Source organism: Triturus cristatus, chromosome 10, assembly GCF_964204655.1.
Source record: "Triturus cristatus chromosome 10, aTriCri1.1, whole genome shotgun sequence".
In the NCBI taxonomy this organism is placed as follows: domain Eukaryota; kingdom Metazoa; phylum Chordata; class Amphibia; order Caudata; family Salamandridae; genus Triturus; species Triturus cristatus.
The window spans coordinates 206303757-206327046 of record NC_140593.1 but is presented as its reverse complement, the minus strand read 5'-3'; the positions used below and the strand labels follow the sequence as shown (position 1 = coordinate 206327046).

The 23290-nt window shown below is 46.4% G+C and overlaps 1 protein-coding gene across 1 annotated transcript in view; it reads right to left on the bottom strand.

Annotated features, from left to right (window-relative positions):
- The window catches only part of ETV1 (ETS variant transcription factor 1), a 134683-nt gene that overhangs the window by 19679 nt on the left and 91714 nt on the right, over window positions 1-23290 (bottom strand). Inside the window, exons 9-10 of the mRNA XM_085630815.1 lie at window positions 10051-10119; window positions 6533-6601 (exon numbers count right to left, since the gene is read on the bottom strand). Of these exons, the coding sequence (XP_085486941.1) occupies window positions 6533-6601; window positions 10051-10119 (138 nt within the window). The remainder of the gene's footprint in view (window positions 1-6532; window positions 6602-10050; window positions 10120-23290) is intronic.

Genomic DNA, 23290 nt, shown 5'->3' with positions numbered 1-23290 from the left:
GCGCAAAACCTTGAGCTACCTTGTGGGGCAAGAAACTCAACGAGTGCTAATACTTTCCTCTTGAAACCACCCATCCTTAGGAAAAAGAGAACCTGTCACATAGCCTTCTCAGGCACCGCCCCAAAGATATGGAACTCTGTTCCTTCAGAAGTACGTAGAATCTCTTCAACAACGGCGTTCAAAGTAGAAGCCAAAAGATTCTTTATGAACAAATTCTTACCCTAATTGGGCTTGGCCCACCTACTCAAATTAATTTCTCTTACCTCCTTTGTATCATCTTGTGCTAATTCTCCTCTTTTCCTATACAAAGACCCCTTCAGGCCCGTTTTTACTTGTTTACTGTATTACCCTCCTTGGACATTGCTCTCACTTCCACTGTACCTTCTTTTGTTTCTACTCCTCTTTTCCTTTTACAATGGCCCCATCTGTACTCGCTTTTATTTGCCTAATGCATTACCTTCCATGGTGCAACTGTCCCTGAATCAGTGATCATTCCTGTTTGTGTGTCATGACTACTTGCTAGCGATTTTGCATGTATGTCCTCCTCCCATCCTAATGTAAAGTGCTCTGATATCCCTTGGGATCTTGTTCGCGCTATATAAAACTTTAGAAATAAATAAATAAATATTCTACTCCTAATTGACGCCCAAGGTCGCCACCCAAGCCCATGCCTTTTTACTGCACAACATATTAGGCCGGGTTCACAAACTGCACTTTGTAGTACATTTTGCAGTACTACAAAACTTACTACAAGAAGCCATTCACAAACTGCTATTTTGTAGTAACTTGTTTTTTTTTGTCTAGAATATGTTCAGTATTTACAAACTGCACATTTGTACCAAGTGTAATTTTCTATGAGAAGGCATTGGACATGTGTAATGCCAGACTACAAAAGTGTAAGGCACTACAAAAGTGTAAGGCACTACAAAAGCGCACTTTGTGAATACGGACAAGTAGTAACCTTACTCTAAAGTGTAAGTTACCTTAGTGAATCAGTCCGTGCAAAGTAGGATCGGATTGGAAATTAACAGCTCACTCAGGATAGTGGCCTGTGGATGAAGCACAAAAAGGGCCCTGCAAAGTTTGGTAAGGGGCCACAGAGCTGTACGCTATCCAGGTACCCACAGCTAGCCTAGCAGTCATAGACTGGTAGACTGACGGTAGCAGGCTCTACGGTTGGGCCATACAGTACAGCAGCATTGTGATACATGTATGAACCTACTGCAGGCCTGTCCCTGTGTTAGTAAGGGGGCAGAAATAGGACTATACACTTGTGAATTTGTTTACTTTGCTTCTTTCTAAGCAGGACAACATGTCAATTAGGGCAGGTGCTATTGTTAATCTGCAAAGAATGTACACCTTACCACTCTGTGAATTCAATTTGCAAGCTTTTAAAAACTTGCTGTTCCGCTGGAATTAAAATGGCTTTAATTGAAACAGATCGCACAAAGCTTCCAGTCGTCACAGGGCGTTGCATTTCAAGTACACAAGCCACTGGGAGTGCCAGATTTGGCATTTAAAAACGAAAAGAAATAGTGACCTGTCAGTTGCGCCTTTCAAGTCAACTAATGTGGACATATTGTGCTGGCATTCGCAGACACGCTCTTTCCGTGAAGATACAACCCTGACTAGCTGATATAAAATGCAGTTAAAAAAACACGGAGTCTTCATAGATAGTGGAAAATCTTGGAAAAATGCCCTGTTGAAAATGGTCTTCTCAGAAGGCAGCATCTAGAAATTCCCATCAATGTCACTGACGGGCATTTTCCTTGTGACAGCGCTTTATTTCCAAGGCTGATAAATATTTCATATCTGCTCGGCTTTTGCTTACAGTATGAATCTTCTTGGGAGGAACGGCTGGCCATTTGCTCGTGGACAAAAGCATTTTAAGAGCTATGGAGTGCTCACATAAAACCCCGTACATAGGACTAATGAGCTGTGGGATGGACATCTTGTAGAATTGTGAAGCAACAGAATGGGAAATTAACATTTATAAACCAGGGCTGGTAGACTCATTGGCTCAGTGCAAGTTGAGATAATGCTGTTATATATGGTTTTCACTGGAAGTCATTAGCATGACTAACCAGATCGAAACTGGCTGTTCACTACTATGATGCACCAGTGGGAAACAACAAGTGTTTCTCCCTGTTGTGGTGCCATCAGAAGAGGTGCCACTTCCCCTCTGTTCGGAAGCCTCTCTTGGGTCTCCAGGGACCCAAGTGAGGCAGCAAAGTGGAGGCTGGAGGACTCGCCTGCATTCTATCTTCTCACCGCGTCTCTGTACAGATGAGGGCAGTGAGAGAACGCATGCGACGTGCAGCCTGTTGCATGTGCAATCTGCCACATTTCCCTCTACGTGCAGGTCTACAGAACCACAATGATATGAGAAAGCGTGCGGCACTGACCAGCAGCTCTCTGTACGCCACCGTCTGCTCAGCGCCTTCTTTCCGCTCTCACTGTTAAGGGTGGAGAGAGCGGCTTTGGGAAGGGAGTGGGCGGGAAGATTTAGGGTGTCAGGGAGCGAGGCCATTTATTTTTCTATTTGGGTGGGAGGAAGGCAAATGGGAGGAATGGGTGGCAGGAGGGCAAATATTATTTTTGAGTTTGGGGGTGGGAGGAATGGCCATGTTGTGTGTGGTTCCCCTATTTTTCCTTTGCCCTGGTTTGGGTGTTGAAAGCGGAGGAGATTATTTAGGATTCCATCAATAACATGAAGTTCTAGATGAGTACGTCGTTAACTAATATGGATGTTTTTTTCATTTGAGGGGTTTGCGTGACATCATAGACAACTCAAGCTTCGCTCTCATTGTCTAGTTGATGTTACTCAGAATCCCCTTGAAAAAAACATCCCCATTATTCAATGTTACTAATCTATAATTCTATACGTGGCTTCAAGTGTACCTGTACACAGAGTGCAGCTTCCCTAGCACATTATAGAGTGATGTAAGTTACACCAATATTATCCTTAATTTACAAACACAATGCTCATAACTCGGTTCTTACTGGTGTTCAGGGTAATGAGTGAAACCAAATTATGATTTGTATCTGTAATAGCTGCAAACGAGATGTTATTTTCTTAAGATCTATGATAACACAATAGCAGGCAGTTAAAGTGAAGGAGGAGAGTGTAAAAAGTGAATTGTTAGGTGTTTGCTGTGTGGATAGTCTGTCGTTGTTAAGGCTTGTTAGGGATGCTACTTGTCTCAATGATGCAAGTCACTGACCGTCTTCTGGAATGCTGGTGTGTCATGCATGATTTTATGGGTTAGTTGCAGGGACTGATGAGTCAACTTTGACCTATAGCCCAGAAAGATGCCGGTTACTATTAGTCTTCAGGAAAATATATTATGTGTGATAAAATGGCAGGGTATGTTTGCATGTGTTTGTGTTGGTAGCATTGCTTATGACAGCTGCTATATCTCTCAACCAGTTTTCTCACCAGGCCTCATTGCTGTAGGTGTCATTGTGTTAGGTGTAACAGTAGTAAAACACCGAGAATAACGGACCAGCAACCAACTTTTTCCCAGAGGGTGTTCTTGCCTTATTTGTGTTCCCCGATGCAGTCAGGAAGCACAGCAAGTACCACACCTACCTATAAGGACCCATGGGCCCTCTTGAGCACTAAGAGTTGCCCGCTACACCTTCACAGATCATCCTGTGAGACAACCACTGTTAGGCTGCCCATGAATCACGGTGGCACACGCGTACACTAATACCACGCATGTACATACGTAATATCTATATAGCAGAAATCTTGCTGAGGGACAACTGAGGGCCGTATGATAATTATTGGGCGGTGGAAGATGAATCAAGATGTTGAGTTCATCAAGTTATACGCAGTTTAATTACATTATATTGCACATATGTACAGTTCATATGTAAAGAGAGGCCGTGTGATTTGGCAAGAATCATACTATTGTTTTGAGGGAAATGTCTTTATGAAAATCCAAAACCCAACGTCACAATTCGGAGGCTAGACCATGCCCCTATCATCTGTGTGGTTATGTGAAGCTGCACGGCAGGCTGCAGCGTGGGCAGGAAAAACCTGAAGAGGAATTGCCCTGAGCATGAGTCTATTGGTGCAGTTTCTAAAACAGAACCCATTTTGTTTTAGAAAGTTGCTGAGAAAGGAACTAGTATTAGGAACCTACAGAGTGTTTATTTTCGTACATTCTACTCTATTATAATCAAGTTTCGCAGTTCCATCACCACACTCCCTTTTAAATACAGAAATTTAACATCAGGAAGTCATTCTATATTATTCCATATTACAAGCAATCAACTTATAAGAACGACTTCTGCTAGATCTTTTAGAACACGGGTCTCCAACCTTTTCTTTAACTCCTTAACCGCGGCGCAAAAACCGCCACTGTGCGGGAGTTCTAATGAGTGGGCAGGGCCGCTTCGGCCAACGGACGTGCGCAGCACTAGCGAGGTAGTGCTCGCGACGGCTGTTGGCCGACGTGTGCACGGAGCGGGTTAATAAGAGCTACTTATTATAAATAAAAATTATATATTTAATTTGATAAATATTATCAGTATCGTAATAGAGACCATCTTAGACAAGATTAAATTAGTAGCCACCATATCCAAGATTAGAAGGAATGATCCCCTAAGTGCACCAGGCACACTTGCCAGTAGTAATGTAAAAAAAGGCTTCGTCAGTATAGAATATGTTTACATGGGTAGGAGATAACAGTCATACATGCAGTGCCACTGGCACCAAAGTGTTATTAGCAATAAACCCCCTCAATGTCACGAATCATCATTCAAATATCAGCTTTAAATATATTTTGGAAATTCAACCATTTTTTCTCTCCAAATATCAGCTTATGAATTCTAAAAATACACACTTTTCAACATTGGTATAAATATATTAATTGAGCCAAGCAAACGATTCTAGTTTAGGAGGCTCTGCTGCACACACAAGAGCTACATACAGGTAGCTGGAGAGCTACCAGCATCTCACGAGCTACACGCGGGAGAAGCCTGCTTTTGAACAAGAATTGGCATTGCCTATTGGTCTGGCTTTAATGTGGCAACGCGTGTAAACATAAGGATTCACAAATGATTTTCACGTGCTCTGCGTGCACAAATGTTTTCTATCACATTAAAACCTGCTCGCTTGTCTTTTTCTAGGCTGGCGGAAAAATGTTGGAAAATTGATTGCATTCTGAATAAAATATGTATAGGAGATTGAGAATTTAATGTGACAAACAGCTTTATGACTGGGTTTATTTTTCAGATGTAAATAGTCCCTCATGCATTCAAATGGAAGGACCACTTGGAAGATGGAATGATACATTAAACAGCCAATTGCTTGTGGGGACAGGGTAATACTTCTTTGGGAGAACCCAAAACTCACTCTGAGTAATCTTAAGAACCGGTATGAGCACGTCTAGAAAAACAGCTGCAATGTCAAGCCAGACCTAAAAAGGCAGCCAACAGAATTTAGAGACTAATCGCCCCAAAACACCAGAGTGATTAGCCTTTTCCTCTGCACTCCAGCTGACCCACAAACAGCGAGACCTCGGCCAGCGAGATGGCAAAGAGGATTATGCCCTGCCCTGGTGCCCCTGCAGACTGACCCCAGACCTCTGCACTGGGATGACCAATGAAAATCAAAGGCAATTTCCACGAGTTTTAAACCCATTTAAAGAGACAGGGCCAGTGTGCACCTCATCCTAAAAACATCTCCAACAAGGGCTCTGAAATGTCTTCCCTGCTCAGAACAAAGAGTTGGCTTGAGCAGACGCAAATGCAGCGCCGCTTTCTGCTTGCTTTATTATTTTATCTGTAGAAGCTTCAAACTAAATATCTAACAAAGACCAATTATCTGCACACAACGGCTTGCCCTGAGGCTGTATATGAGGCTAAATGCACTATTTCACACAGACTGACAACAATCTCTCGTCCAATCAGAGGGAAGGAGTATAGAAACAAAGTAATACTTTTAATAAAGAAAATGTATTCTGAAGCCAAAACAGGCCTATGGATAACTGCCAACAGACTTTGCCTAATTCTTCTCATTCAGAAGAGTCCCAAAACAGGAAACTGTGCTGTGACGATGAACCCTCCAGAGGCCAGAATATACAAACTGCCTTAAATGCTGCTTTTTTTTGGCCTGTGCTGACTTGACTGTCTCTGTGGTGCTTTTTAGCATCACACTACACATCTGTGAGTGGCATGTTCCTCTGTGCCATATCTTTTTACAGCTGTGAGACCTAGTGTACACAGCAAAAAACAATATTCTCATTTTATAAATATTAGATATTCAAAAACCCTTATTTTGCTGCTTACAACCTGCGCTGTCTGCTGAAAAAAACGGGGCAAAATATATGACATTTCTGAAAATGTAGTTCGGCGCTCAAGAGCACCTACGTGCAAAAGAGCACAAAAGACGCCGACAGCATCACCGCAGGCAGTCCCAGGGCACATTTTAAAAACACAAACTAGTTTTAGAAAATGAAAGTCAAGAAGCCTTTATAAAACCATTGCAGCGAAACATTTAGAAGCAAGCATTGCGACATACCATCAAACTTCTCTGGCACCACACAGGTGTCGTCGTAGAACTGTCTGGGTCCCTTTTCAAACAGGCAACCTGCACATGAAAAAAATCAGTCATTGGCACCAGCAAGCACTTAAGAAACCCTTGATGGTATCAGTACAATGGTAACAGAAGTGATGGACTGTTAACTCTCTATAGCACATATTCTAATGCAAGAGTGGTTCTATTGTGCCTTGGTTCGCATCCGGCTGCGGGAACATGAATGTTCGTAGAGAAAGCATACATTGATTTCTGAGTCATCAGTAGGCCGGAAAACCCGGTACTGCAATGGGAGAGTGGATAACAGACCAAAACCCTAGGACAGGGTTCCCACAGGAATCATTCAGCAGCACTAGTCTGTTCTTCATTCGCCGCTTGCCACTTCACCCACTGTGCACTGGTCACTGCCCGGTCCTTGCACCTTTTCTTCTGCACATGAACCCGTTGTCACCATTCTGCCTCGTTTGCACATTACTGGTCCTACAGGAGGCCTGAGACATTGAAATCAGCATTGCCCACACCTTCAGATTGCACGGCCAACCTCTTTGTTTCAATCCAATTGGTTGTTTTACGGACGTTGTTCCACCGTAAACAACCAATTAATGCTAGTGAATGACTGACTCCTTTAGGAACACTGTCTTATGTTTTATATGTTTATTTCCAGCATTGATTGCACATTATGTTGAATGGTTTAAATGGAAAACTTTATTTCTTGCAGTACTGTCCTTACGATTTTAATGTGTGAGAGAGCACGTATAGAAGAACCCTGCTGCACAGAATTACCTGTCACAGGGCTTTATAAAACAATATTGTGCCACAGTGCGCTGTAGCACATCATTAAATGTCACAGCGCACTGTGGAACAGCATTACCTGTTGCAGGGCACTGCGGTGCATAATTATGAGGGCTCTCTATCAGAGCTTTTCGTTTCAAAGTGTGCTGACACCTCCGGTACTGCAGCATATGTTACTGTGCACTGTGGCATAGCATTGCATATCACAGTGCACCGCGGTACAGCCATATGTAGCAAAGTGCGCTGTGATATAGCATTGCATATGTCACTGTGCACTGTGGCATAGCATTGCACATCACAGTGCACTGCGGTACAGCCACATGTAGCAAAGTGCGCTGTGATATAGCATTGCATATGTCACTGTGCACTGTGGCATAGCATTGCACATTACAGTGCACTGCGGTACAGCCATATGTGGGCAAGTGCGCTGTGATATAGCATTGCATATGTCACTGTGCACTGTGGCATAGCATTGCACATTACAGTGCACTGCGGTACACCCATATGTGGCAAAGTGTGCTGTGAATTAGCATTGCATATGTCACTGTGCACTGTAGCATACCAATGCACACCAGTGCACTGCGGTACAGCCATATGTGGGAAAGTGCGCTGTGATATAGCATAGGATTTGGCACTGTGCACTGTGGCATAGCCTTGCACACCACAGTGCACTGCGGTACAGCCATATGTGGCAAAGTGTGCTGTGATATAGCATTGCATATGTCACTGTGCACGGTGGCATAGCATTGCAAATCACAGTGCACAGCGGTACAGCATATGTGGGAAAGTGTGCTGTGATATAGCATTGCATATGTCACTGTGAACTGTGGCATAGCATTGCACATCACAGTGCACCGCGGTACAGCCATATGTAGCAAAGTGCGCTGTGATATAGCATTGCATATGTCACTGTGCACTGTGGCATAGCATTGCACATTACAGTGCACTGCGGTACAGCCATATGTGGGAAAGTGCGCTGTGATATAGCATAGCATTTGTTACTGTGCACTGTGGCATAGCATTGCACACCACAGTGCACTGCGGTACAGTCATATGTGGGAAAGTGCGCTGTGATATAGCATTGCATATGTCACTGTGCACTGTAGCATAGCATTGCACATCACAGTGCACTGCAGTACAGCCATATGTGGGAAAGTGCGCTGTGATATAGCATAGCATTTGTTACTGTGCACTGTGATATAGCATTGCAGATCATAGTGCACTGTGTACACGAATTATTATATCACGCTACACTGTGCCACACCATTATGAGTAATAATGAATTGTAAATGCCAAAGTGCATTGGGGGGCAGGGGTGTCTTTGAGGTAGTTAATTCACGAAGCTGCCCTCCAAACCCCCCCCCCCCCGTTAACACCTCTCACCCTCCTCTCACAAAGTGTATTTTTTTTTCTTTTTTGGGGAAAATGGAAGGTTTGTTTTACAGAGAAATTCAGTGCCAAATGCCTCATTTTAGATTAAAAGCACGGTTTCCGGATCAAAATGACTCTGAAAACCCTTCCACTTTTCTGGTGATTTAACTCTAATGTTACTGGATACTTTTACCAGATGTAGCGCTTTGTGTGTTGCATTGAAAACATCAGATACAACTTTACACATTCCTAGTGTCCTTATAAAATCCAGATTTCGTTTGAGCATGCAGTGCAGAAGACCTCCTTGAGAACTAAGTGCATGTAACATAATTTGGTAAAGTGCACATGCAGTGTGTGTACCTTATCCATTAGAACACAGCCTGGTGTGGCGAGTTCAAAATCAAAAACCCTTAAAATTGTAAATAAAATTACCTTCGCTGCCCATGCCTCGAAATCATTGTCATTTCCTGGCACCTGCCAACTTCTGCAACAGCAACGCTCCCAAACGGAGAGAGGCCAGAAACTCTGAGATGGTGCTCAGCATTCTTCTGAATTGGTCGCTTAAAGAATATTTTTTTTAGGTCGAGCCTGGGCAGCGCATGCACTGCTCTGCGAGGCATGCTGTATTCGAGTATGGACTAGAAGCCCCGCCCACTCTCTGCCCTTATTTGTCATTGGTTTGTGTCATTGTCCTTCCTAAATGCTGGCTTATGAATCGTTAATAGGCTTGTTAGTCCCTCCTTAGTACCCCCTTGTGTTCATTTGCAACCTACCACGAGGACTGGCCCGTTTACTTCATTTGTTACACAGTAAGTCTTATTTTCTTTAATGAGTTTCACCTACTGCAGGGATGACATGCTTTCCTGCAACATTCAGCATGCCATGTGCGCTTTCACTTTCCAAGCAGCCACAGACCATGGTGACAGCTTCTTTGAAATGGAATAGGTCTCGCATTTACAAGAGTTTGAGCTATTGGCATTGTAAATGACAATGCCTTTCATTTATGTGTTAATTATCAAAACAGATAAATAAAATGCAATCTCATTTACAATACCAGTAACAATCTCTTGCAAATGCAAGACCTATTGCATTGCAAATGCTGAAAACAGACTGCTCACCGGGAAGCTCTGGGGTGGGGACACCGATTTTATGTCCTTGCGTTACATTAAGAGGCATTCGTAGGGAACACGTCTTGCCACTGGTATGGACTGGCATCCCTGAATTCTGGCCGCCCAGACTTAGCTGAACTTGAGGAAAGTGGAAGGCACTTTAGAAAGTAGATCGGGTCCAATATGTCAAAGGGGGCGCACTACATGAAAGTGGTAGAGTGAAAAACGTACCGTCTGTCCGGTTCGGGTGGGCTAGGAATCCGTCTGGCCTCATGTACAGGGAATGGCAGCTAGGCACTTCTGAAAGAAGAAGACATGAACTGTCAGAGGCGTCTCTGCAATTGAAAGCACGCAGGTTATCGACGAGACAGGCTGCAGCCAGGGGAATAGGAGGAAAGGACTTTAAGTCACTGCGAGGGGGAACCTGTCAACAAATAGTTAGTATGTAAGCAGAATGACACACAATGCAGAGCACTTGTCCTCGCACAGCGCCACTCGACCTCAACGTGACCTTCAGCTCATCCAAGCAAAAGAGCAAAAGCTTACAAACAAGAAATGAGACGTCAAGCACAGATGAGGAAATAACTCAAGTGTGTCTTTACACAGGTTTATACTTCGAGTAGGAATCAATGCACCACAGATATGGCCTCCATCATTCACGGACATCACAACTAACATCAGGAGCTTCAAAATGTAGCAAACAATATACTTTTTTTGTAATAACCCAATCTAATTTGTAAAAATAAAAATATACATATAGGCGAACAAATTCTACTGTACAGCCAGAAGGAAAAAAAAATTCAGGACACATTTCTTAAATGCCTAAAATCCAATTAAACCTTTCTACCCAGATCTTCACCCAAAGAATCAAGACACTTTGGCGCACATGAACATCCTCATGGGGAAGCACCCACACCTTTTATTTGTGTTAAATGAAAGTTTATGGTCTATTTTTGAAAGAGCAGGTGCTAAATTGAGTACACACTTCATGACAAAGACAATCATTTGATATCTGTTTAACCCCTTCGATGCGTAGGTCGGCCAACGGCCGTCGCGAGCACTACCTCCGTAGTGCTGCGCACGTCCGTTGGCCGACTCGGCCCCACCCACGCATGGAAACGCCCGCACCGCGGCGGATTTTACGCCGCGGTAAACGGGTTAATTCTAAATGACTGCAAAAGCATCAATAACCAAACACAAAGGGGTTCCAGATACACCGGATGTTTAGCAAGGTTTGGCTAAGTCAACATATACATATATTTTTTTTCACTGAAAAAACAAGGATTAAAGTAACGTGCTACTTAGGTGAAACTTTCAGTGATAACGTAATGATTTAACTTAAAAAAACACTGGAATTCAACAGTTATAGTTATCACAAGTAACTATAACTCATACCTTAAAATAACTAGAACTTGTGATACCGCCATACACAGTCTTGTCATCAGTGATGTAATTTCAGACGTTGCAATGATGTTACCAATCATGTCATAGAACAAGTCAAGATTAGTGTAATATGAGCAGTCATAAGCAGTGCATAGCTCAGACTGTGAAGCTGGCCCCTGCACCCAACCCCTTGCAAGCGATTTACCCCATGCAACACACACCTTCTGGTACGCGCACGGTGTGATTGGTCTACAGGTTCTGGCCACACTCAGGCATGACTTTGTCAGTCACAAAACCAAAATACAAAAAGTAGGGCTATTGGCTTTATGAAGGGGTGAGCATATCAATATGTATAAAGCAGATCTATCATCTTTCTTTAAAAATCACCAATATCGTGGCTAAACTGTTCCACTACAGGGACCGCGACGCTATTCTGCAGGCTTCACGGACCCGTGGCCCGGTCCGCTACGAGAACTCGACCATCAATTTTTATCCGGACTTCACGCAACTGGTCCAGAAACAGCGGATGGGATTCCAAGGGGTGAAGCGCCGTCTCCGCGAGCTAGGCCTGAAGTATTCGATGATCTACCCGGCGAAACTCCGAGTGGAGCATGGAGAGCGGACAGCCTTTTTTGACTCTCCTGTGGCCGCAAGTGACTGGCTGGACTCGCTGCCGGACGGGGGTGGCCGGCCCGGGCCCTCTGGGGGCACCGCAGGTGACGGGTCCCCTTAGACTGACATTTGGTCCTTGCTTTTGCGGTTTTGCACTGTACAGTTGGGTCTTACTTCTTTTGCATACTGTGTCTTACCAGGACCCGTGAGGGGGGCGGGCGGGTTCGGGTCCCTTTCCTCCTCCGGGGTCTTTTTGTAGAATGGGGTTAGGGGGGCGACAGGCACACTGCAAGTTGGGGGGGGTCATTGGCCCGCAGGGGTGCAGGGTGGGGGGAGTTGGACTTGGGGTGGGGTTGGGGGGGAAGAGGGGTTGTTTTGTTGTGTGTTTTTTGTTTACAGGGCGAGGTATTGATTTTTGTCCATATTTGGGAACCGTGCTGCGGGCTGGGGGCCTCTTGATCTATTGGAGGGGATGGGGGGAGACGGGTTGAGGCTTATGTCATGGAACGTCAATGGGTTGGGGGACCGTATTAAGCGGGGTGTTGTACTGCAATATTTGCGTCGGGTGACTCCTGATGTGGTGTTTCTCCAGGAGACGCACTTGGTCGGCAATGTCTGCCATGCGATGAACAGGGGGGGATACCGCCTCGTAGCCCATTCTGGTTTCACAACTGGCTCCAGGGGGGTGGGCATTCTCCTGCGAACCTCCCTTCCGGTGGAGATCACGAGGATAGTCTCGGATGACAGAGGGCGCTATGTGTGTTTGATTGGGAGGTGGGAGGGGCAGCCCCTTACCCTGGTTTCAGTCTACGTCCCCCCGGGCCTCCAGAACTCCACCTTTACTGACTTGGGTCGAATGCTGCTTGACCTTCCGGACGGCCTCCTGCTCATGGGCGGGGACTTTAATTCTGTGGTTTCGGGTGAACTGGATCGTCACCCACCAAGGACCCTCCCCGCTGCCCAGTCATGGCTGGGTGGGATGTTGGAGACCTTCGGCTTGGTGGATAGTTGGAGACTAATGCATCCGACCCAGTGTCAGTTCACCTTTCATTCGGGGGCGCATGGGAGTCTCTCCAGGTTAGACTACTTCCTTATGCCCGCGGCGCAGACTGGTCGGATTCGAGAGGTCAGACACCTGGCGCGTGGTATCTCCGACCATTCTCCGCTGTGGCTTCTCTTTGACACCGGGTCGCGGTCCGCAGGGCGGATAGCTCCTATTAACCCCTGGTACCTGCGGGACCCTGCGACTCGTGACAGCCTGGTTAAGGCCATGGACCAATACTTCAGTGAAAACGAGGGGTCGGTGTCGTCTGCGTTGTCCCTTTGGGAAGCCTTTAAAACTGTGATACGCGGACACGCCCTCGCCCAGATAGTGGTGGCCAAGAAGGTTAGGAGCGAGGCGGTGGTGAAGCTGGAGACTGACATCTCGGGGTTGGAATCGGCCTTGGAGGCGAATGTTACTCCGGACGGGCTACATGCCCTTAGCCTGAAACAGTTCGAATATAGGTCCCTGGTCACTGACGCGGCCAAAACTATGTATAGGGAGCAGCAGGGCCGATTGTATGACGCGGGGGACAAGGCGGGAAAGTTGATTGCGTGGCTGGACAAAAAGGAGAGAGTGAATCGTGTTGTCCCCGAGTTGCGTGCCGCGGATGGTGTGTGTGTGACTGAGCCGGATGAGATTGTGGAATGTTTCGCTGACCACCTCCGGGCGGTGTACTCCCCGGTGACTGACAGAGATGAGGATGACTCTCGCCTCCTACTGAGAGATATAGCTCTGCCCGGCCTGTCCGTTGAGGACCGGGAGCGGCTGGACGCCCCCTTGTCGTCGGATGAAATAGCGACCGCGATCCGTTCCCTTCGCTCGGGCAAGGCTATGGGTCCTAATGGTCTGCCCATTGAACTATACAAATTGCGTCCTGATAAGCTTGCGCCCTTCCTCAGCCGCATGTTCCGCGACTCTCTTGCGGCGGGTTCCCTTCCGGCCGACCAGCGCTTGGCCACTATAGTCGTTATCCCCAAGGAGGGCAAGCCGCGAGACCGCTGTACTTCTTACCGGCCTATTTCACTGCTCAATGCGGAGCCTAAAATCCTGGCGAAAGTCCTGGCCAATCGATTGTTGAGTGTCGTGTGCGACCTTATTCATCCGGACCAATGCGGCTTTATCCCGCACCGTAACACCGCTCTTAACTTGCGGCGTCTTCACGGTGCCCTTGCCAGGGCGGAGTTCCTCTCCGAACCGGCCGTGCTGGTTTCTTTGGATGCCACGATGGCCTTTGACACTATTGAGTGGCCATTCCTCTGGGCCGTCTTGGATAAATTCGGCTTTGGAGAGGGATTTATTGGCTGGGTGAGGCTCCTTTACACGGGACCCATGGCGCAAGTGGTGGTGAATGGGCGGGTCTCTCGGCCCTTTGCCCTCGGCAGGGGCACGAGGCAGGGGTGCCCGTTGTCCCCGTTGCTTTTTGCTCTCGCCCTGGAGCCACTCGCTGCCTGGCTCCGTTGGGAGCCCTCGCTTAGAGGGATCCGGTGGGGCCCGGGCTTCGAAGATCGGGTCTCGCTGTATGCGGACGACATTCTCCTGTATCTCACCTCACCGCGGCAGTCACTCAACGTCCTCTTTGACGTTCTGACCTCCTTTGGGAATAATTCGGGTCTCACGATCAATTGGTCTAAATCCTGCGTTTATCCCATCTCTGGTGGTCCTCCTCTCCTGCCGCCTCGGCTCCCGATTCAAATATCTCTGAGTGGCTTTAAGTACCTGGGGATATACGTTTCGCTGGACCCGGTGGCTCGCTATGAGCAGAATCTCCTGCGTCCACTTCGGCGACTGCGGGAGGACACGGCCCGGTGGTGCAGGCTGCCCCTGTCCCCGCTGGGTCGGGCCGCGCTGTTCAAAATGATGTCCCTTCCCAGGTTCCTCTATGCACTCCAGAACTCCTTCGACGTTATCCCAGTGGCCTACTTTCGGGAGGTGGAGAGCCTGCAGAGGAGACTGGTGTGGGACGGGCGGGCGCGTATTGCTCTTGCCAAGCTCACTCTCCCCTGGTATGACGGGGGCATCGCGCTTCCTGACATTCGCAGGTACTATTGGGCCTCGCAGCTATCTGCCATTAACCACGCCACGTATGCGCCCGGCTTGAATCCGGCGTATGAGATGGACAAGTTCCTGCTTCCCGGCGGGAACTATAACAGGGCACTTTATTCCCGCCTGGCTGGCCGGACCCTTACGGGTCCTACTAAGATTGCTGTGCGGACCTGGAGGGCTGCCACTGCGGCCATGGGCTGGAGTGAGCGATTAACATGTGCTACTCCCTTGTTTGCCTCCGACCGCCTGGGCAGCTTGTGGACCACGAAGGGGTTTGACCAGTGGGACACGATTGGTATCAGCAAAGTGGGAGACCTGTGGCACAAGGGCGCGGTCAAGACTTTCGCGGTGCTCCAGGCCGAATACGAGCTGACCGACAGGGAGTTCTTCCGCTACGCCCAGGTTCGACACGCCCTGCTCTCGGTCTTCGGGGAGGGGACCAAGATCCCTGTTTCCTCGCCCCTCGAGGACCGCATACTTGACGGACATGTCCCTGATAGTACTATTTCTTTAATTTATAAAAAATTAATTAATCACCGGGCGGACCTTTTTGTGCGCCTTCGGGAGGCTTGGACTGGGGATGGGGTGGAATTGGACGACGAAGATTGGCAGTCGGCACTGTCGTCCCCCAAGGAGGTTGCCATTCCGGCTCGTCTCCGGTTGGTACAACTTAAGATTCTCCACCGGGTGTATGTGACGGGTCCTCGCTTGGTCTCGATGGGATTTTCCGACGACGGGCTCTGTAAGCGAGGCTGTGGGCTCAGCGCCACCTTTCTTCATATCCTTTGGGAGTGCCGCGAGGTGGCGGACTACTGGCGCCGGGTCCACACGGTTATGGGACAGGTCACTGGGGTTGTGCTGCTGCCGGAGGTGCGTCGCTGTGTCCTGAATGTGTGGGAGCCCAATGACTACAGCGCGGCTCAGACTCGGTGGGCGGCCCTAGGGAACATGATTGCCAAGAGGGACATAGCGCAACTTTGGGGCGCTCAACGGCCGCCCACCGTGTCAGTATGGAAGGAGAATATGGACTGGTGTATGTTTAGGGAGAAGACAGTGTATGTGGCCCGTGGCAAGCCGGGGGCATGGGGTAGAATTTGGGGGCAATGGAACGCGTACCGCGGAGGCATCTGTACGCCCCCCCTGGTAGACACTGATATCGCCATGTCCCCCTGACCCTTGATGGCTCCTGGCGCCTTTTGGAACAACTACATATGGACGTTCATCTCCCTTGACCCCCTCCCCCCCCCCTCCGTCCCCGGCCTCCCGGTACTCCTCTCTTTAGCGGTTTGCTCAATTGTCCTGACTGGAGTTTCCCGGGGGGAGCCTGACCCGCACTGGTTTCCCTCATAACTCGCCTTTTGTTTTTTTTATTGTTTGTCTTTTTGTTTTTGTGATTGTTGGACATACGCTTCCTGTTCCTCGAGAACTATCTGAAGCCACTGCGGGGCAGTGCCCTGGGATCTGATTGTAGCCTTGATATGTGTAGATTTCCTTCTGTACCTAGCGGCCGGCCCGGGTGGTTGTAGGCCCGTACTTGTAACCGAATTATTGCTCAATAAAACTTTTTCAAAAAAAAAAAAAAAAAAAAAAAAAAAAAATCACCAATATTTTTAATCATTTCAGTAATTCACACAATGCAACGTTTAATACCAGTGATTACTGCAAAAATGTTTAAAATAAAAATATGTATTTTGAAATAAAACCAGCTTGTCTCTGAGTCTTTGTTTTTACATTTTTCAGTCCACAAGACGGCCCTCCACTCCAACTAAAGAGCACAGAGCTACAGCTAGGAGTGTTTTTGAAAAATATGGTAAGTTCTTCTGGGGGCCATTGATTCAATCACCACGAGACTTACTCCTCGCAAAAATGGTAAGGGTCTGGGGCTTTGATCAGGGCTTATTATATGCCCCGTACTATAGGGAAATTAAACAAAGTTGTCCTGTCTTTATACGTCCAAACATACAAGAGAACACACTGCATATAACATGCAAAAAGGTTTGCCTGCCATAATTTGTAGAGCATGTATTTGTAGGATTGTTTACTTTTTTCTTTTTTTTTTAAATCTGGGTTAAGGGTGTAGTTTTCAATGAAGATGAAGTGCATGTTAAAGCTAACTTTTGGAACAATGAAACAAAGCAAGTATGTGAATGAGCGGGAACCCGAGTTGCAGCCTGCCAAATAAAACATTTTTTGTCAATAAATAGTAACCACCAGCAAAATATTGTTCAATATCAAAGTAGCAATATGTTTGCTTAGCATAAAAAAATGTTTGGAACTGCCCTTCAAACCAGAGGTATTTATTGTAACTGTGGTCTACAGGCAGAGATCCTTCATCAGATTGATGGTGCTCCTTATTACCATGCTCTACACATTAGTAGGTATGTCTGTGGTTCTAAGTACCTTTGAGCATGACATCGGCAAAGCTTCTGATACAATTAAAAATGCTTTGGAAAACCCACTTCCCTTAACTCCAGCATAGCCTTACCAAAACAACCTAGAAACCTTGGTAGAATTGTATAAAAGTTATTTGTGGAGCGTTAGAAATTGAGGAATCTGGTTGGCAGAGTATACACCCTGTCCAAGCAGGAACCACAATCCTAGTCGGGGTACGTCAGACACACCCTGAATTAACCTGTACTCACCCTCTGGTAGCTTGCACTCTGCCATCAGGAGTAACGTAAGAGGCAATGTGTATAGTATTTGAGGAACACAGCAGTTTTCCCACTACCAGGGCATGTAAAACTCAAAAGTACATGTTCTAACTTTTAAATACCCTGCCCATGGTGCTGCCTAAGGCAAACACAATAAGATGATGAACGGAGCACTGTAACTTTTCAAACACTCACCCCCAGTCACTATTAGATATGGGTTGGATCCATTCTTTTGCTCACTTCTCCACCAAGGGTGGGCGGAGTTGGCGGAGTGCCACTACGCGGACTTCCATAGTGTTGAAAAAAAACTCTGTGGAACTCATCTCCGCTCCCCTCCACCTACATTTTTTTTTTTAAGTAAGAAAGAAACACTTACCTGCTCTGGTGTCTCTGTGCTGCCCTCCTCCTCGCCGAGATCTCGTCGCCGGTCGCAAACCCCTCCGTTGTAAGTCTTGCAAGGACAGCATATGCGCAGTCCTCCCAAGACATACAAACTTGGGTTTGTGACCGGCGAGGACGGCGGACGGTGAGGAGGAGAGACCAAGGTGAGGAGAAGGGCAGCCCGGAGATGCCAGAGCAGGTAAGTGTTTATTTCCTACTCTTTTTTGGGCGTGGGTGCAGGGGCTAATTCCGCTCTGCCACAGAGTCAGAGTTTTTGCATGAACTCCGTGTTCCCAATGGAGTGCGGAGTAGGCAAAACTCTGAAAACTTCGCCGGCCAAGCGGTGTTTTAAGCCCAGGTTTATTCGCCACCCCAGTTCAGACCTAGCCATATGCAAATCAATCTTGATCCTGTTCCTTCTGGGAACAGTACATCTGAACAGCCAAGCCAGGACTTCCCTGGACCGGAAACAAGCATCCTGGGACTGGTTTCAGGTTAAAATCCCTCATCAGCCGGGTTAGCTTGAATCCTGTGGCAAAGTGAGCAAGGGACTCACGGCTGGGCATACCCCGCCAACTTAGGGCGAACAAAGCAAACACAATAAGATGATGGACAGAGCACTGAAACTTTTCAGACAATCACCCCCCCAGTCACTATTAGATCTGGGTTGAATACATCATCATTTTTTTGGTCACTTCGCCACCCCACTTCAGACCCGCCATATGCAAATCAGTCTTGACCCTGTTCCTCATGGGAACAGTCCAGCCCGAACTGCCAAGCCAGGGCTACCTTAGAGGTGACATATGTAATAAAAGGGAAGGTTTGGGTCTGGCAAACTTGCCAGGTCAAAATGGCAGTATAAAACTGCACACACACGATCTGCAGTGGCAGGCCTGAGACATGTTTATAAGGATACTGAGGTGGGTGGCACAATCAGTGTTTCAGGCTCAATAGTAGCATTTAATTTACAAGCCCTGGGCACATATGGTGCACTTTACTATGGACTTGTAAGTAAATTAAATATGCCAATTGTGGATAAGCCAATGTTACCACATTTTAAGTACAGAGCATATGCAAGTTAGCACTTGTTAGCAGTGGTACAGTGTCTAGAGTCCTAAGGCCAACAAAACCAGTTTCAGCAAAAAACGGGAGAAGAAGGGCCACAAGTTTGGTGGGGGGGGGGGGGGAGGGGGGCCTGCAGAGGGGGCCATTTCCAACAGGGAGCCAAGGTATTTTTTCTATGACTTTGGGATATAGAAAGATCTGAAGATAAACAACTTGGTCAAATATCTCTGTAAATAGAAACATGATGATACGTTCATATTACATAGATCAGCTTACAATATGAATGTATGCTACATGTCTGCTTCCTTACACTGATCTAGGATTGTTTTAAGCAAACAACTGTACAGGACTAGACAAAACAATCATGTAAAAGTGGTAATTATTCCTACAATTCAACAACTACCCTCTACCACTGAGTAAAAATGTCTGTGGAACAACATTTCAAAATCAACAATTAACATCAGTGGTGACAGGTTTGATAAAAGTTTACACTGACGCAAAAACCACAAAAAAACCCACAAAAAAACAGATCTGCAACAAACACACTTTGTTTTTTTCCACGAGAAAGCGGATCGCACAAATGGACAGAAACCACTGCTTGTTAACTTTACTTTGTTTTGCTGATTTAAACAAATATTACACCTATAAAAATTGACATTTTACTACTTTTGTTAAGAAATGGAGCAAATCGATTTTGCCTCATACAATTCCATCCTCCATATTTTAAAAAATGGAAATAAATGTTTGATGCATTCATTGATATGTACGCGAGATATGGCACATTCAGCGGATCTCGTTGATTTCAATGCTTTCATTCTTCAATGTGGATAACAGCAAACCTGGTTATCATCGTCTCTAATTAAACAAGAAGCAAAAGCAAAGCAAAAGGCATTTGCTCCATATTTTTGTACCAGAGCCCACATTAGCTAAGCTGGCACTGGAGAGCCTATAAACAAGATTTATTTGTGCAAACATCATTTAAATCTAACCAAAACATACCTCTGCTCTTCCTGAGCTGTGCAGAGGGGACTGGAGAATATATGCGGGAACTATATTCCCAATAAAGTAACCAATGTCTTGTTATTCTAAAGTGCTGGAAGCTAATTTATGACTATCAGAGTGGGTCAGGCCCTAATCAAATTGTAGAAACATTTCCAAAGTGATTATTCAATCAAATGACTAACATGGTTAATTAGGAGCCATAAACATTGCTCTGAAGTTCATCAAAGTAATGACTTACTCAGAAAAAATTACTGCTAATTAAATTGCCTGCTGCTTCCATTTCTGCCTTATCGAATTAAAAAGCCCGCCCAATGAAATTTAGCATTTTGCAGCTTCAGATTGTAGTAAATGCTCGGAGACCCAGAAGCATGTTAGCCGGTTATGCAGGGTTACTTCAAAGCAAGCATTTAGTAGAAACTGCGGGTTAATCGCATCTCCCCTGCCGAGGGAGACGAGCAGTGGCTGCTGGGGGATAAATATAGGATAGCCCAGTTCGATCCTCACTCCTCTTCCAGAGATGAATCGAGGTGATTAGATTGCAATGGTCATATTATTCTCCATCCTTTCCACAGCTTTTACTCAGTAAGGTTAAATAAACGTATGTAGATTAAGCACGTGTGCACCAGCATGCTTTGCCACCGGTCAAAAGGGGCGGGATCCGTGCAATATTTTCAGGATAGCCACTGAGACTGTGAGGGCCTCTTACATTCACTGTATGCAAATTATATTTCACTGTACCACAATGACACTTATATAGCGCTCTGTAATTGCATTTATTTAGCACTTCACACTGCTGATGAACCACCGAGTGCGGTCGCAGTTCAGTAAGGCTTTATTCAGTTGGAGTGCTTGGAAGGTGGTGAGTGGGTGTACATCAAGTGGGCTATGCCAGTATTGCTCCAGTGTGGTACATAAAACCAAAAATGAGGTATCTTGTTTTAGACACTGCACCTCGGCCTGTGTGAAAGCAAAAGAAGCGCAGATATTTGGCACAGGAGAAGCACACAACAAAGAGATGGAAAACAAATACACTCTCTTGCAGTGCGTAACCAAAAAGAACAAGCATTGGTAAATGCATTAGGTTTCATCTATGGGAATAATAATAAGTTAAGAGGTGTGGGAGCAGTGTATGATTGCAGGGAGAATGGTGAGTGCTCTCTGTGCAGGGTGACTGCTGCATGAATGAAGGTTGATAAGTGTCTGAGTGCAGGGTGAAAGTGCCCCAATGCATGGCGATTGATGCGTGTCCAGTGCAGCATGAGAATTGTGTGAGTATTCAAGGTGAGGGATGTTACCCTCCACAAGGTAAGAGATGTGCGAGTGTAGGGTGAGCAGTATGTCAATAGCATAAGTGCAGGATGAGCAGTTTGAGTTCAGGGTGAGAGGTGTGTGAGGAGGGTGAGAGGAATGTGAGTTCTGGGTGAGAGGTACGTCAATGGTGTGTGTGAGGGCAGAGTCAGCACTGTGTGAGGGCTGGCTGAGAAGTACGTCAATGGGGTGTGTGAGTGCAGAGTCAGCACTGTGTAAGTGCTGGGTGAGCAGTATCTCACTGCCAGCTCAATGTCAGGATGACTGTGCAGAGTAAATGGTGTGCGAGTGCGCAGGGTGAACGGTGCCTGAGAGTAGGTGAAGTGCTTAGAAGTTCTTGTATGACAGAGCTTATATGTTTGTGGACAGAAGTAACTAGCGATTACATGTTTTATGGGCAGCAGGTGGCAGAGCTTAGAAGGCACAGTGGGCATTAGATACTGCCCACGTGGTTTCAATCCCCTACGAGTGTTAGCAGTTAGCATTAAAATGCCCTCGGGCTAATGGGTAGAAATGCTTAAACATATATGTACAATATAACATCAGCATTTGTTGGCAAAAACTCACTTTGGGCTCTCAGGCGTGTGCTATGAGGGATCAGAGCGAAAGACCATGGTGGTCCTCTCAAGTGAATGTGGCACTGTGGTGAGAAACTTTGCCGTCCACCATCCGGGGTGGTTAGGCACACAGTTAAAACTTCTGCGTCTTTCAAGCCCCCGGTGCATGAAGGCAGTGGAGACAATTGCCCTGCTTTGGGGGAGTGAGGACTGAGGTCTTTTGCTTATGGTTAACTCCAACCTTGGTTCTTAAGGAAAGTCTTGCACGACAGAGAGTGGAATCACAGGATAAGCCAATTAGAGATGATGCAAAACATAGAAACACCTCAACACATTGTTAATGTGTATGTTATTCTTGAAGAGTGCACAGGCAGTATTTGCTCCCGTACACTAGTTTTTCTCTAAATGTGAGGCCATGAGCACCCCTAAATGTATATGCAGCGATTTGTGTGGTCATGAACTTATAGGTAAGCGATGCACTGGTTCATTGCACGGCATGTAAGTGAATTATTTCTAAGCAATGTTTTCAATTACGGGGCGAGGCCCAGGGAGATTACTAGTTGCCACGAATCACATGAGGCGACTGGTCACTAGTGAAAGAAGGTAATAGAATGCCCGCCTGCGGGATGACAGAGTAGACCAAGTTGCCTTGTGCCACCTGCATGTAGCTCGCCATTCCTGTTTTTGTTGCTGTTGCTGTCCAGTCCACCGGCTTTGAAGAGAAAATTAAAACAGCAAGCGTCAGAATCTACAGAAAAAAGGACTGTAGGTTCCACTCAAACACGCCAAGGACCGGCTTGAGATCTCTGTTCAAGTGTCGCTCATGTGTTAACTTTCGGAGTTTAGTGTTCAATCTAACCAGCATGCTGAAATGTTTGGGTGTTGCTTGGGTGTGCATTGTCTATCTGCATTTTCACAAATTATCTAATTGTTTAAGAAGCCAGTCACTCGAGTTCATGGGAGAGGAGAGAGGTGATGTAAGCCAGGCACTCGAGTTAATAGGGGAGAAGTGATGTGAGCCAGTCACTCGATTTACTCAGGAGAGAGGTGATGTAAGCCAGTCACTCGAGTTAACGAGAGAGAGGCGAAGCAAGCCAGTCACTTGAATTAATATTAGTGAGGCGATGCAAGCCAATCACTCGAGTTCATAAAAGAGAGCTGATGTAAGCTAGTCACTCAAGTTAACGGGAGGTAAGCCAATCACTTAAGTTAATGGAAGTGATAGGTTATATAAGCCAATCACTCAGTTAACGGGAGAGGTGAGAGAACTGGGTCTTGGACATCCACTCCATATGGTGTGTTCTGTTGCATGAGAGCATCTGAGACAGATTTGCATTTGGTGAATACGGGGAAGCACGGTGGCTTGGAAAGAGCCGACGTTACCAGTGCACTGAATGAGAGAAGCCAACGAGAGTGCATGTATG